The sequence below is a fragment of the Biomphalaria glabrata genome, chromosome 14 (genome assembly GCF_947242115.1).
Source record: "Biomphalaria glabrata chromosome 14, xgBioGlab47.1, whole genome shotgun sequence".
In the NCBI taxonomy this organism is placed as follows: domain Eukaryota; kingdom Metazoa; phylum Mollusca; class Gastropoda; family Planorbidae; genus Biomphalaria; species Biomphalaria glabrata.
In genome coordinates, this window is record NC_074724.1 from 24113682 (window position 1) to 24131053 (window position 17372).

The 17372-nt window shown below is 35.5% G+C and overlaps 1 protein-coding gene across 1 annotated transcript; it reads right to left on the bottom strand.

The window, feature by feature from the left end:
* Window positions 1–1778: 1778 nt before the first annotated feature.
* On the bottom strand, window positions 1779–17362 carry LOC129922706 (macrophage mannose receptor 1-like). Its single transcript, XM_056009640.1, has 9 exons — window positions 17309–17362; window positions 16240–16345; window positions 14138–14353; window positions 13101–13198; window positions 9034–9121; window positions 5908–6108; window positions 4413–4640; window positions 2902–3075; window positions 1779–1864 (listed from the first exon to the last, which is right to left on the bottom strand). Exons 1-9 carry the CDS (start codon window positions 17360–17362, stop codon window positions 1779–1781), a joined length of 1251 nt encoding a protein of 416 aa, XP_055865615.1.
* Between the last annotated feature and the right edge of the window lie 10 nt (window positions 17363–17372).

Sequence of the window (17372 nt, forward strand, 5' to 3'; positions counted from 1 at the left end):
CCTATTTAGTTGTAAAAATTAAATGCGTTTTAGAAAAAAAAAAGAAAAAGAGCCATTGCAACTTAACTTTGCACGATCTAAAATATAATTTAGGATGTTCAATATCTATTTTAGTTTTTGCTATCTAAAATGGGACGGACGGACGGACGGGCAGACATACTACACAAAACTAATTGCGGCTTTTTTCCCCTTTGTGGGCCACTAATTGAGATAATAGACTGAATTTTGTTATATCAATGTCATACTTAAAATTAGCGCTTCCTATTTGTCTCATAGTAAGGTTAGACTTCGTAAAAAATGTAATAGACGGACTTACCCCAATTGTCCCCATTGTGACCATGACAGGATAAGCAGAATACAAATAGGTACCATAGAGGTTAGACTGTAGATTTATATGCAGTGTTTGATACAGTGCTTCTAGTGAGACTGATATGTTTTCAACATTACTGGAACAATCAAATACATACATTCATGTAAAGCATAACATCTTATTTAATTAATATACAAGTCAGTACGTGAGTTCAATTATATTTAGACTATGGATTAATTACATGAAATTATGCCTTTGGGGAAAAGGAAAACAACATATCCTTTCAGACCTTATGGTCTTTAAGGCAGATGGTGTAAAGGTCTTATGTTTCTGTGCCCAACGGTTTACGAGGGTGTCATGTGGCCAGCACAACGACCAATCGCCTTTACTTTTCAAAAATTAATGTCAGGCACCCATTAGAGTTGGGTGGACTCAGAAGCGCCCTAGGATCTAGAAATTAAAAACCACTGGATTTGAACCCTGGACCACGGTTCAGAACCAAGCGTTTTACTGCTCAGCCACACAATGATTATGATTTATAAATCCTATAAATTTAGTTCCAAGAAAAACTTCGATGGCTCTGTGCTTATTTGGTCATAGCTCTCAAAGCTTTAGAATATCCTACTTATAGTGAAAAAAATGTGCACATAAATAAGAAAATTTAATTAGTGGTCGAGAGGCCAAGTGCGCATTAACTTGGCTTGGCTTGGCAACCTAGAAGGGGGCTCGAGGTTCGACTCCCAACTCGGGCAGAGTTGTGTTTACTGAGCGCCTGAAGGCAGCACGAAAAACCAACTCCTAGATACCCCCTCCCCCCACTGGTCAACAAATGAGATTGGACCAAAAGCGCTCTGAGCATGCTATAAGCATGACAGTAGCGTTATATAAAAGCTATAATAATAATATCAGCGTAGGTCAATTTATTTGTTGGGTTAGAAGGAGGAGCGGAATAATAGTTTAAGGGAAGGTTTACTTCAGTTAAGTATTCAAATAATGAGGTCATAGGAGAGTTCAAACACTAACGAGTAATTTCTGTTCAAGTATTATGACACAAGCAAAACATCTGACTTTGGTGTCCATCCAATGTTGGTAAAACAACTAGTATCTATGAACTATGAAAAAGAAATTACCTTAAAGTCATTTGCGTATAACCGAAAAAAACTAACTTAGAATGTCCTTGAACCCTGAACTCGACATTGACCTTGTTCGTGTAAGTCGACATTAATGTAATGGATAATGTGATGTTATTGTCTGTGACAGATGGTAATAAGTATATAAGATCAAATACACATTAAATTACTATAGTTTTATGCCATTGTAATAGTAAATAACACATTTCAATTAATTGTATTGATTTGAAATTTACTATAACATATTAAATACCCTAAAAAGTAAACTAAACAAGCACACACACACACGTCCATTTTTTTATAATTAAAGGCATCTATGTTGTTTTAATTGTTAAAATCTATGTCAAGATGCCTGTTTCACCTAGCTCTGTTAAATTCTCGAGCTGTAAGCCAACTTTACATATCCCAAAGTCACCGCTATTATCTTAGGAACGTTCAATGCAAGTTTCATTACAATTGGTCAAATGGTTTGGGTTTCTATGAAGGACTCACATACAAACATATTCCTTACTTTTTACTTTATATATTAGATTGAAGACGAAAGGATATGGCATTTGGTCTTCAGAGTCTGAAGATTAAAGAAGAGTTCCGGATATGCTTTGTTCGTATCACATCTCATGACCTTGGATCATTTAGTTTAGAAAACTGTTTCTCAACCTTTTACTTTAAACTTCTCCATAAGAAAAAAAAAAGGAAAAGAAAAAGATGTGTCCGTGTTTTCACTTCTCGTCTTTCTTTTCTAACTAGGATCTAGGGGAAGCGCTGTAAGCCCCAACAGAGAGGTCTGGCTCAGATCTTCCCGACATTAAACTCTACCATTTTGTACTGCAGAAAGTCTTTCTTCCGGCTCCTAAAGCCTTGACTTTATTCTTGAGAAAATAAAGTCATAAGAAGAAAGGAGAAGGAAGGGTTGAGAGACTTCATAACACTATGTAGCGCAGATACGTCTGTTAGGTCATCTTCAAAAAATCAACTTTTAATGGGCCTGATATGTGTCGTGCTTAAGACTCAGCTGAACAATTGTAATATGCTCAGAAGAATATCGCGTCTCCTGACCTGAGAATGACTTGTATAATTATACATTGGCTAAGACATGGTTAAAATGGTTCTTGAAAGAGAATGCTGGGATGAGATCTTGTTGAAGACAACTCTGCTGACAACGATATAAAATGTCCTACTCTAATATGAAAAGACGTCTTCTGATTTATTTTGAAAATAATATATATATATATATATATATATATATATATATATATATATATATATATATATATATATATATATATATATATATATATATATATATATATTTGCAGTAATATCGGTTAACTTAATGAATAATTATATATATATATTCGCCTTTGTTAAAATTGTTGTCAGTACGTGGCAACCCTCCTTCTAAAAAACTTAGGCAGACATTTTCATACACTCCAACTCAGAGAACATAATTACAGCATTTACCTATCGATGTGTTATATAAAGATATAGGTAAGTAGTTCTTTGATATCTGGAGACTAGATGTATATATATTGACAGGATACACTAAGGTAGAACTGATTGTTGATTGGCTCACTATGTACAGGACAACATTCACTGGTTGGCTGGAGTTGACCTCAACGAAGCGAGAATAGACATCTGTTGCAATTTGGTGGAGGGAGAACATATATTTAAATTTACATAAATTAAAAACGAAAAGATTTATTTTAAAAAAGCCTTTTAAAACATAACTTTGTAAATAAAAAAAATCAATATTTGATGTTAAACATTAAATACAAAGTCATGATGTGGTATTCCCGAAGCTTTGGTTACAGTTAATGTCACGTGAGAACAAATATCAAAAAGTGAACAAATAAAGTAAAGTTCCCTTTTCAGACCTGCGATCTATGGGGCAGATGATAATTAGGTTATCTGTTTCTTTGGCCAAAGGTTAACAAGCAGGGCATCAAGTGACCAGAAAAACGACCAACCGCCTTTAAGTTCCCCAACCAAATTCAGGAACCCATTAGAGAGTTGGGTGGACTCATGGGCGCCCTGAAAATCCCGAAATTCAAAATCCCCAGTCTTTACCGAACCCTAGGACCCGGGTTCGGAAGCCAAGCGCTTAGCCACTTAGCCACACCGTTCCAATTTATCAATAAAAAAAAAACATTAATGATCAATCAAAAGTAGTTCTATAATAGTATTCAGAGAGATTAATGTCATCTTTGAAGAGAAAAATTTTAAAAGCCTTGCGTTTTAGCTCTTATCATTTACTTTACACGCAAGACAGCTAATCATTTTCAGTTAGTCTAAGTTCTTAGGAGTAATCGCATGGTGTACAATATTCCGCATGTAAAATAAACGTTTGCAAAGATAAACGCAAAAAAACTTTCAAATAGTTTTAGAACATTTGAATATTAAAATTTAATTTGCAAAGAAGAAATTATAGTATACATAACCATGAAAACAATTTATTCCAAGTATTTTTAACTCTCGTTGACTCTACGGGTGACTCTGTTGTGAAAATGTTTGTTTGTGGATCCAGATAGACGAATAGCGACTGGTTCCATTGGGGATACAGTAAAAACCTGGGAGCCAAAGTACTCAATACACGCTATCCGAGTCCAGAGAAGGAAATGCACGAGAGGCCCGGTAGACCAGCCCGAACTATTCCACATAAGGGAGGAGCCTTCAATATTAAAGTGACGATTCTCCCACTATTCCAGGCGGTTACACGATAATAATGTTAAGAGATATTCCGTTGTTGTCCGACCTCTTGCTGCTTTTAGCGCACCAGGACCAGGGTCTGCATTACGTGCAATTACCTAACCCAGCACATTGGGACAACCTTAAGCAGAACTAGAGTCGAAGAGCTCGCGGTTTTCTCCTGTCCGTTAAGAGAAATCCTTCTCAGCTTTCAAAAGGGTCCTGGGGACGAACAGCGCTCAGGTTCCTTAATCGAATGTTTCTTTTTTGAAGGAATAACATATTACCTGTGGAACTAAGAAATGTACTCTCTTCCAGATAAAAGCTAACTGCTCTTCTTGGAATTAATGGTAATACTGTAAAGTTCTTTAAAGTCTGGTCCTTGCTAACATTAAACCGGACATAGATGACGTCATTAGAGCCGGAAGTCACCTGAAGTAACCCATGGTGTGGACTTACTGTGGTCATTTGTGGAAGTACAGCAAGGTACAATCGTGGAGCAATGACTGTAATAGCTACTCGAAATAAAGAAAGAAGGAAAAAATACATTGGAAGGTTACATGGTAGCATGGATGTTAGAATTGTCCTAATAGGTTTAAAGGTCTAGGTAAGTCAGGGAAATAATATATGTGTGTGTGTGTGTATGTGTATGTGTATGAGAAAGAAAACGAGTACAACAGTACCAACTATTTATTTTTATTACGTATAGTGTGCATGTAATACAAAACTACCATAATAACAACATTAAGCTATTCACAAGTTGTGTTTTATAGGTAATAATGGATGTACTGGATGCTACATACATAATACGCCAGTACTTACTACTGAGATATACATGCTCCTAAAATTAAAAGCGCTAAAATATTCATACGTCACACAAATGTTCGTGATATTAGAAGAACACTTGGCTTCAACAAAGTAATGCCTACACCTCACGTACAGCTCTGATTAATAACTGTTGTTTGATTAAAACGCTCTCTGAGCTAAGGATACACATGCAGCATAAGCGCCACAGTTCCCACCCCCCCCCCCCCACGCCTTAAAGTAGCCAGAACGGACATCATAGTTTGGCAGAAACAAAACAGACAAAATGCCCCCTATGGGAAAATGCCCCCTTCAGAGTTTAATCGATCTGCTAAGAAGAATGCTGAATTACCATGTTATCAGATTTTTGTAAAGATTTTATTAATTTCTCGTGTACCCACTCTTGTGTTTATTTCTTTTGGCTTAAATTGTTGATCAAACAACAGCATTTCTTTCCAGCTATTCCTCCGGTTTTTAAACACTGTTCAGAAATAAAATTACTTCCACACTTGACGGCGGGGTTCTTTCAAGCAGGCTTCGAACTCGGGACCAGTTGACAGTCTAAAACGCGCATCAGACCACTTACATTGTTGTTACTGATCGTTGACTTGTAGCGCGAAGCTGCTGGTAGACAACTAAACCGTTGCAGGGGTAATCTATCTTAACTAATAAACTTGAAAACCTTTAATACCTTCATTGTGAACAATATTAAATTTAGCTTTATATATAATATAGACAAAATTAATATGAAATAAAATGTACATGAACTAGACTTAAGTAATAATATTTCTTATCAAAATCTAGCTCACTAAAATAACACAACCTCTCATGTTCTGGAGTCGTCTGCACTAACTAGGATCTAATGACGACAACGCCACCTACGTTGCATCCTTCACAACCAATCGCTAACCTTTTCTCACTGTCACCATAGAAACACACACATCCATAACAAGCATCCATTTTCATATACAGCCATACCGCTTTGACAGACAAATCCATGAGATTCTTGACTATCATTTGCAGTCCAGGACATGGAGCTGTTCATCTGCTTCCACAACAGACCTTGGGTTCTACAGCCACTTACTGAAGTACTTTGAATAGAGCTACTAGGGACTGTCGTGTTTCGGATATACCATTGAAATGACGTAGTACAGTCCCTGTTACCGCCCCCTATCCAAGCTAAGGGATATTAAATAGATCAAAGTTAACAAATCAAAAAGTGAAATCTGGTCTGATTACAAATATAATAATGGATACTGTCTAATTGGTTATAAAAATATAGCATATACACGACAATCGTAATAAATGTTCTCACTAAGACAACACTTTTGATCTATTGTTTTCTTTAGAGGGTGGGTTTTTTTCAACTTGAATCAACTTTATAAATTGACTTTAAAAAAAAAAAAAACTACAAAAGTTGACCTTTGACCTATGACACTGATTTACTTTTTCTTCATAATCATCTATTTATTGGAGCGTTCAGACGAGTAGTTCTAGATCTGAGGAGGGTTTTGGGACCACTGCCTTGTTCAGGTCTATGTAGTATGCAGCTTTAAAAGAAATGGTTGGCTAATTCTGATTATGCTCCACATGATATAATAAAATATTTACAAAGTTTATATCAACTCAGTCTCTGTGGTAAAAAGAGTGTACACGCTATCACTTCGACACCCAATATCGGTTCAAGCTAAAATTGTGCACACTTATTTCTTTCACCTGACCAAAGAAGAATAAAAAAAAAAAATAAACCAATAGTTAATTAGCTATTGGTAAATAATTATTGCGTTTGGTATCGAATAAGGGAAAGAAATCGTAAAAGAAAAAAAAAAGCTGATGTGGTGGTATAAGCGAATTAGTTCCCATTATAGGTCACATCTTTAACATTGGAGACTAACATTAGATAACTAGGAAACCGTCTATCTTCAGAAACACTTTACTATAAGATAGTATGTCGGCTTGAGGAGACTTGAGACCTGAATTCGAATTTAGGTCGTTCCCCTTTTTCAATAAATGCATTTAAAAAGCGATTACAGCACCATTTACGTATATAGCCTCTTCTTTCTCCCCCACCCCTCCCCCCAACTGGTCCAGGCAAGTGATAGGATCATAGCGTATTGAGAAAGCTAAAAGCATGAAATAGCTCTAAACAAAAACTATTGGCACAAATATTTCTATTTGCACATATTTATTGTTGTTACTCCAGACAGCGTTGGCCTTAGGTACAGGTAAACAAGGCAGCCAGCTAGGGGTTTCGTTTCGTGGGGGCCTCACACAGGATTAGTCATTTTTCTAGAGAAGATATTGCGAACCTATTTGTGCCCAATGTTATTGTAGTACACTGGTTTTTGGTTAATTGTGTTATTTAATTTTTCGTAATTTATTTTTATTTGTCTATTTTTTTTAGGGGCCACCAAATTCACTTCCTCTAGAACCTGAAATTATTTAAGACTGGCCCTTGTCCGATGCCTGATCTAAACTAATCAATATAACTACGCTTACCATACGCTTTACAAGGCTTCTTTAACTCTTGTCTGTCTGGTAAAAAGTTTGTATACCTTATTTCTCCCACACTTCATCTCGGATCAAGCTGAAACGTTGCACATTATTTCTTTTACATGACAACACAAAAAAGCAAAACAATTATTTAATGAACTATTGGTAACTAAGTTTTTTGTATGGTATTTCGAACAAGGGAAAAAATTCTATTTGAATGAAGAGTTGGCATAAGTTGAGTTAGTCCCCTTTATAGGCCGCCACTCTAAATAGAAACAAACAATAATAGGTACCTCACTAGCAGAGTATGTCGACCCGAGAAGGTCTAAGCTTCTTATTTATAGGTTGTTTCCCCTCCCTCTTTTTTTTTTTTTTTGTTAATGCTTTTAAACACTTTTTATGGTCAAATCCACCCAGACATTCCTTTCTTCTCCCTCCCCCAGTTTCCCAACTGGTCCAGTCACGTGATAGGATCATAGCGTTTTGAGAAAGCTAAAAGCATGAGATAGGGCTAAACAAAAACAATTGGTAAAATATTTCTAATCGCACAGATTTATTATTGTTTGCCTAGATCTATTACACATTTATTTACATGACTGATTTGTACAACGTGTTACAACTACACATAGAGTAATCTTTTTTTTTTGATTGTTTTTTGTTATATCTTTAAGGTTGTGAAAATCTCTTTTGATGAAATCTGTTTAGTACAATGGATTTTAGTAACTCTAATTAATTTTTAATTTTAATTAATTTACAATCTTTTTTGTTATAGTGATTAAGATTAAATAGGAATAAACTGTAACTGGGTAATATTTATAGCCCTGGGAAACGAGGCGGTCTCCAGGCGTTGGTGAAACTGTCTGTTGTGGCAACTACACATACATAAATAACGAAGCGAACATTTGTGTTATTATTGTTAGTGTGTTAAATAGATGTATTATTGTTTAATATGCATGACTGAATGCATGACGCGTAGGACGTAATCATCTTCTTTTTTGAAGTAAGGTCTGTATTATATAAGATAAGATAAGATAATATGGATTTACACTTGCTTTGCCATATAAGCCTTTTACTTACTATCGTGCCTAGTTACAAGGTTTTACGGAATATTTGACAAAGTGGTACTGGCAGGTATATTCTATAGATTTTATTCGGTGGATAACAGACACGCAGTTTTCATGACTGTTAATAACTGTGTTGTTAATAATCATTCGACTGATAGAAACCTATAATTTCCTGCCATGACAGAGTTCGGCATTGCTCCAAGAGTATCTAAGACTGCATCTTCCAGCCTTCTAAAAAAAGACTCCTTTTACGCCTAGTCATGTATTTTAAAAGCTCTTGAACCATGATCCGAGGTCAAACCCTGCCCAGTTCCATCCTCTGAAATACTGCAGGGGGTCTGGTCGTTACAATATTCCTTTGTGAAAAAAAAAAAGTCCAAAACTTTTCCGAAGAGGGACAAATATTCAAAATTATAAAAGCAACAACCATGTCATAAAATGCGATTTTTAACTGATGTAAACTTTTCTTATAAGATTACTGGTTTCAGAGGTTTTACTATTACAAGGATAAAAAGTAGAATGATATCCCACTGTAGCTTGTACTCACCTGTTCTGTTGTAAAGGTAAACCTGAAGTGTTTGTAAAACATCGTTTTCAGGCTCGACCAAGTGGGAATTAAGACTTAAACAAAATTTCTGAAAAGTATGAAATTTAAAAACAAATAACATTGGAATGACATCATTAACATAATTAGACATGTGTCTTTACTTCTTCAGTCTTATTAGTAACACAAAGACCGCAGTCACGAATGAAGAAATTAGAAACGTTATACAGCAATTGGACCCCACGATGACCTAATAACAACTGTCAAAAAAACGTAAAGTTAAACACTGTGGCCACATCACAAGATCCTTAGGACTCGCAAAGACCTTATCAAAGAATGGACAGGCCTTCAGTGAATGAAAATTCCATTCACGACAAAGGACAAAGAGAAATGGAGAAAGACGGTTGAAAGATCTTGTGTGGTGCCCCGACGTCTAACTGACTAAGGGATAGGTGGTGAAGGTGATTAGTAACACTGATGGGTTCAAACAGCTGGTTCTTCAGATTTTTTGGGTTGCATGCCGTTCAGTAGTCTCCAGGTATTAAGGTTTACAGGCGATTATTTGTAAATATTTAAAATATAGTAGTTATGGCATGTAATTTTAATAATGAATACGTTATATGATACAAGGATAGCGAAAAAGAGAGAGAGAGAGAGACAGAGAATCAGATAGAGAAAGAGAGAGAAAGAAAGAGAGATAGAGAGAGACAGAAAGAGAGAGAAAAAGAGAGAGAGAAAAAGAGAAAGAGAGAGAGAAAAAGAAAGAGAGAGAAAAAGAAAGAGAGAGAGAAATAGAGAGAGAGAATGAGAAAGAGAGAGAGAGAATGAGATAGAGAGAGTGAGAGAGGGAAAGAGATAGAGAAAAATAAAAAAGAGAAAAAAATAGAGACAGAGAAAGAAAGATAAAGAGAGAAGGAAGAGTTCGAGAAAGAGAGAGACAAAGAGCTAGGAAGAGAGAGAAAAAAGAAAGAGAGAGAAAGAAACAGAAAGAGAGACAGAGAAAGAGAGACAGAAAAAAGAGAGAAAAAGAGAGTGGGAGATAGTAAGAGATGCTATGATGTCAGATTTTAATGCTAAATAAGTCATATATCTTTTAGATAATACTATAGACAATAATGATATAAATATACAAAATAACCATCTCCGTTGATTAATACTTAATATAAAAGTAAATAGATGTAAAGTGTTGTTTTTTAAATGAAAAAGTGGTTTGAATACTTAACTTTAAATACATTATTTTCCAATAAAACTTAAATATATCTATCTATAGTCTATTGTACTAAACCAGTAATGTAGAAATTTATTTCACTAATCGTTTTCAAACAAATCCAATAATTACCAATAATTCATTGACTAATTGGTTAATTTTGTAAGTGATTGATGTTATGTCAGGTACAATAAATAACTGTGTGGAGTTTCAACTTGATCCAAGAAAGAGTGTGGCAGAAAAAACGTGTTCAAAGTATTTCCCAGACAGACAGACAGACAGACGGAGTTGATATCAAATTTTTAAAAAGTACCTGCTACACATACATTTGGCAATCACTAAATTTTATAAAATCTCTTTATAATCTGTTTTCTAGTTGTTGTTTTTCCTATCTATACGTGATTAACTAGTATAGGGAAGGACGGAATGACAGACAGACAACATATAACTAATAGCGGCTGTGACATAATGGGGAAATAACTATTTTTAAGCTATTGTAAAGACAGGAGTGATTCCCCTTAAGAAGTTTATATAAGGGCATGTAGACCGTGTTTAGTGGCCACTTGCTCCAGAGTTACCAGCTTGATTACTGGACCTGTGTTGTGTACTGTTTATTTTTTTCTGTTAGTTATTGGTCGTTTATCTTGGGGTACTCTGAAGAGTGTGCCCTGCTCTGGAGATCTTAGGACTTAGTTTATCTTTAATCATTATTGCATTTTGTATTTTATGATTAATTAGTAGGTATAGCCTCAAATGATTTCCAGGCAGTATTTTTGAACCCTGATGTTATGCATCCTGGGGTACTCCCAAACGTGACATTTCTATGTAGCCTTGTCTCTGAGGGATTCAACTCTGTATTGAATCATCAGATGGGCTTTACCGAACTTGATAAGTGGGATTCTATGAAGTGTATAGTTCATCATGACCCTTTTGTTTTTTTGGCTAAAAGTGGCTGTGTTGGCCTGAAGGCTGGACCCAGAGTGGCCAAAAGTGCTCGTGTGTTGACCTGAGGCCTGTGACCTTGATTTTTGTTTACACTGATGTGTGATTTCTCGAATTAGACAATGGATTTTGTTGTAGTTATGACATATGACTAGGGCGGTTTGTCATACTTTTTTTGAATGTGTAACTTTTATTTTGTGTTGAGAAGACCTGTGAGTTGATGACCATTTATTTACACATTTATTTTACTCTCCATGTTAATAAACTTTGTATATATGTTTACCTGCAACTTTGTTAAGTCTTGTGTTGCATACAAAAATAGGACTTCTGGATAAATATAATCAATCAATTTTACCTAGTAGCAGGTATAGCTAAAAAGATTCAATGAGACTTATAGTTAGGATTAAGTATTTTAGATCTATCTCTCCGTAATTATTTTCCACATTCCGATGGATTTATTTTGCTCATTTGTGTTTCACAGCCCTGTTATGATCAAACTTCAATAACTTTTTGTATGTAATCAGGAAATGTTATATTAGGTACTAGACATATGTTACCCGCGACCCGCGGGTCTTTATTTGCGCATTACGGTCGATGTAGTCACAATTAAATGAAATAATAATGTAATAAGTAAAGCGAATGTGTCAATATAAAAAATAGTGTGAATGAAGCTATCAAATAAAAATAGCTAATAGGCTTAAATCCATTTTTTCAAATTAAAACATTTGCTTGTAGGCCTACATACATTTGATTAAAATTTGAGATGAATAGACTTAATTTTGTTCATGTGTTAGTAGATCTTGAGGTAGACATAGATCTAAATCTACACTAATCTAGAGTTAAAAATTGGCTTTTATAGAGTTCATTCTGTGTTGTGCATGCGTGACCTTTTTTCATGAATGAATATAGGCCTATCTCAACACGGCTACGCAACTTTAGCGAACAGTGAACGAATGTATTAAAAATGCTTTAGAAAAACAAATTTGAATGTTAAATTGATTAAAATATCAAATGAATGGACAATAATTAGTATGTTTATGTGTTAAAGCACAAAACTATCTTTGCGAAAAGAAGTTTTATCATCTTAGAGTTCAATAAGAGTTTTAGACCTAGACCTAGGAATAGACTCAGTAGAGAGATGTGTTAATGTGTAACCAATTGGTAATGTCTAATGAAAGAATGTTCGCCAGGAAATCTGTAGTCACAGATATCAGGAACTAATTTATGTAAAAAATGCTTTTAAAACACAAAATTGAAGGTTAATTTTATTATATAATGAAATCAATGGATCTTCTTTTGTATTTTCATGTGACAAAGTAAAAAACTATGTGCGCAAAGTGTATTTCTTAAAATTAGATCTAGGTCTAAATCCTTTCGATCTTTTCTCATGTCACCATTGTAGACATGGCCTAGATCCATAAAATACTATAGCTGTAATAGAGTCGGACAACTTTTTTTTTTTTTTTGAGATTCTTAAGTTTGTCTTAGGGCTACAATACATACACTACGGTCTAAGTTAGTACCCAAAGAACATTCCTGCCAAGTTTTATCAAGATTGGTCAAGCGGTTTGGATGTCTATAAGTAACATACATACATACATACACCTCACATTCTACTTTATAATATAGAGATCATTATAGAAGTATTCATGCTCTTTTTATATAACACAAATTAAAGTTTACAAAACCAAAATTTTTTTTAATTTAATGGGGTCATATCAACGTTGGTATCATCATTCAACAGATCAGTGTTGAAGGTATGCTGGCACGTTCGTCCAGTGGTATATTGGCCCCTACTTGTATTTCCTAAGTTATTAAGTATAACCTCTAGGTCTACAATTCAACTAATGTATGCACTTCTAAACTTCAATTCTGCTCAAAAACTCTAGACTTTGCGTTTAGACACTAGACACGTACTTACCTGAGCACTGCTCCAAGTCATTGGACTCTCATAATATTTGTAGCATGTGTGGTGCTCCTGTCCATAGAGAGAGCCAGGTAAGAACGTATCACATGGATCTGAAACACACGTCATCACATTAGACGCTATCAGCTCTCGGGGTGAAAGCCTGTTCTTACACCATTTTGATTTGTAGAGACGAGGGTCTTCGGTTTGGACGCCACCTCATTTACAGTCGTTTTGAATTTTGTTTTTGTTCTGAAAAGCTACTTGCTAGACTCCACTATCACCTGGAATGTTTTGCAAGTGGATATGGTCGACCATTTTATGGCGTAAAAACGATATGTTTATCTAAGGACTTTATAATGTTGCTAATGCTACATATTTATCTTCTATCTATAATCGTCACTTTAAAAAGATAACTATTGTGTAAGTTTCTGTTCCTACTTTTATCCCACTGTCAGTTTAAAGACAGAGTTGACTTGTCTTTATCTTTTTTTTTGTGTAATTTATACTAAGTGTAGACTTTAAAAAATCCTCGTAGTGTTCATTTTAAGAATTAAAAATCAGATTTTTTATAATTTACCTAAAGATGATCACAATCAAATGGTGTAAGAAGGTGTAGCAACGGGCTCGTGGGACAAGACAAGTTAGTCACGAGATATAGACATTACATGATAATACATTTGACTTTCTTCCTGTCAACACATTTCAATTCATTTTGTCTAACTTCAGGCCCTGGGAACTCCTACTGGTCATAGGCTGGTGATGGTCCCAGACTGGCAATGAACATCTTCGTGCTATGGTTGTTATGCCAATAAGCATAAGCACAATCATAAAACAGTTATCAATGATTTCCTACCAATCAAAGACTTACATAAAGATACAGCTTTAAATGGATGAAAAGTTAGATGTTACAGAACTAAAGTGTCGGTCTCCGACTAGAAGTTAATAGTTCGGGCATCACTGCTTCTGATGAAATTAAAGTGATTGGAATATGGAATCTGGAATTTGAGTGCCATTGATTTAATTTTTAAATTTGAAAAATAACCTTTTACCTGATTGGCAGACAAATGAACATTGTCTGGCACAAATGGCGTCGTTGGAAAAATTGGACGATTGCCAGAGTAGCACACAGTTCTCTGTGTCATTGTAGTCACTGAAATATTTGTTGTCAGGCTGTCCACGACTCCATCTTGTATTGACGAAGGTGTTATTATTAGAAGACCAGACAAAAAGACCCGGTTGGTTAATGTCATTGGCACCTATCCAGCCTTCAAAACAAAATCATATATTAAGTTCATCAATTTATTTTCAATTTTTTTTATTTATATCAATTTATGAAGTCAGTACGTTTGTACTAGATCTAGACTAACAACAATAAATCTGTGTGATTACAAATATTTTCTTACCAATTGTTTTTGTTTAGCGCAATTCATGCTTTTAGCTTTCTCACTACGCTATGATCCTGTCACTTGTCTCACTACGCTATGATCCTATCACTTGTCTCAATACGGTATGATCCTGTCACTTGTCTCACTACGCTATGATCCTATCACTTGTCTCAATACGGTAAGATCCTATCAATTGTCTCAATACGCTATGATCCTATCACTTGTCTCAATACGGTATGATCCTATCACTTGTCTCACTACGCTATGATCCTATCACTTGTCTCAATACGGTATGATCCTATCACTTGTCTCACTACGCTATGATCCTATCACTTGTCTCAGTACGCTATGATCCTATCACTTGTCTCAATACGGTATGATCCTATCACTTGTCTCACTACGCTATGATCCTATCACTTGTCTCACTACGCTATGATCCTATCACTTGTCTCAGTACGCTATGATCCTATCACTGGTCTCACTACGCTATGATGCTATCACCTGAGTAGAGAATGAAAAAACAAGATTTCTGGGTGATCGCTCTTTAAATGTTTTTAAAGAACGACCTGAATTTCAACTTGTGGGCTGAAACCTTCTCGGGTTTCTCAAGCTAACGCGATAACCACTCTGCTAAAGAAGAGTCTATGAACATTGAAAATAGTTTTGTTCGCTCAGACGACAAGCTAAAATAAAGGGGACTAATTCAGCTTATACCACCACTTCAGTCAAGTATTTTTTCTTTCCCTTGTTTGAAATACCAAAAATAATTTGTTAGTAATAGTTAAAAAACTAATTGGTTAATTTAAAAAAAAAATAGTACTTGTGTTATCAAGTAAAAAAATAATTGTGCACAATTTCAGCTTGATCCGAGATTGGGTGTGGGAGAAACAACGTGTACAATCTTTTTTTGACAGACACGCAGACTCAAGTTGATATAAGCTTTGTAAAAATGAAATGATGTTGATGATATTTTATGAAAGTAATTATGTCCGGCTTATGTGCAGCGGATCCAGAACTTTGGAGTGGGGGGGGCGATTTTTTTCCAAAGCCTAACCCTAAAACCTAGTAAACCCTAACCCTATGCATAAACGTGTGTATATATATATATATATATCCAGAAGGGGAGCCGAGTTTGCAGGGGGGCTATCGCCACTACCGCCCCCCTCAGTTCCTTGCAATAAAAACGCATTTGATGGAAGAACAGAGAAACTTTATGTGTCAAACAATGGTCAGTTTTTATGCTTGGCAAATTCGACCAAAAAAAAAGAACAACTTCGACGAATTAAGAACGCCGAGGCTCACGACCAGTACCTCGGATATAGGATTCAAAACGAACTTATAGGTCTAGTCTTGATGGCATAGTTTCCCGTCATCCTTGACTGCAAGCTTGATGTTTGCCACAAAGAGCAGACGTCTTTTACAAAGTGTTTTGTGGGCGTATCAGGTCCAGAAGTTAAGGTGGAGAACACTTTATGTAGTTTAAAGGCCAATAGTACAGTACTTACGTACTTCAGCGTTAGAGGCGGGCAATCTCGTTAGCGTGACATGGTAAGATATATAATGTCTTACGTTACGGCTCAGGGCCCCACATTTGACATTCGCCCAGGGGCACCGCGCACTACTGAGGCCACCTCTGAATTCGCATGATTTTATAAAATAGTTTTTTTTTTGGAAGAACGGAAGGGGGGCTGGGGCAGGAGGAGGATTGCCCGCCTAACTGGGTGTGATATCAGGTGTGAGCATTAAGTGTAATAAGGTGTACTAACTTTCGTTTTCCATGTGATTTTTAAGTAGGTCAATCACGTGTTGCATTTCATACTCTGTGATTGGTTCTGCCAGTTTTCCTTTATAAAATTCATTGTGACAATATTTCTGTGAAAAAAAACAACAACAAATAGATAAGTAAAAAAAATGCTTACGATTTATAAAGCAATGGATTTGAGTGCAGACAGATGTAGACTTCCCCTAGAAACCAAATAAGTTTGAAGGTCCTTCGTCTTTAAATAATTACAAAAATTATGAGAGGTAAACGGCGGTTAAATCTTTGCTATTTTATTATAGATATTTAGTTTTGGCTTATTAGTTTGTAATTTGATATATTGTTAATTGTTGCATTGTTTGTTGGTGTTATATAATTAGTCGGTATATTGTAACTTCGTATATTATTAGCTCGTACATTTTACGTGCCATACGGTTTTATCACCTTAAAAAGCGGATCGGACGCGAACACCTGATCTACTACACAAAAATTACCAATAATTTTTTTTTGTTTTTTAAAGCTGTTTAATCTTCACACAATTCACAATAAAGCAGTAATGCTCAACCTAACTCGGCCGGCGGGCCATTTTTATTTCCAATACTAGTGTCGCGGTCCACATCAACAAAAAGTTGATAAAAAAATAGACATTAAAGCATTTTCATCAGAAACCCGTGATAGTGCTTAGAGTAATTGATCAGAAGCTTATTCTAAACCAACTTTATATATCGGCTCCATAAACGAGACGCTGAGTCTAGAATTCTAGATATTCGTTATTGAGACGATTACGTCACATGGTTTTCGCCCGATTCATCAATCCACACTTTTTCTAATAACTCAATTAGTCAATTAGTCTTCTGGCACCATAAGTAGTCACTCACACTAATTTCTCCCATGGAAGAGAAAGATCCTTTGTGTTGTGATGGTTGAAATTACTTTAACAAGACCTCAAGTGTCCCATGCATCATCCTTATAGCTACTGATATATTTTGTTTAAAAAATGGATGTAACCACGAATAATGCTAAGATTTCGAGCAACATCAAATGTCTTGGTAGACTCCTCAGCGGAGATGGTAAACATTTGGAGCACTATCAAATATCTTGGTAGACTCCTCAGCGGAGATGGTAAACATTTTGAAATCT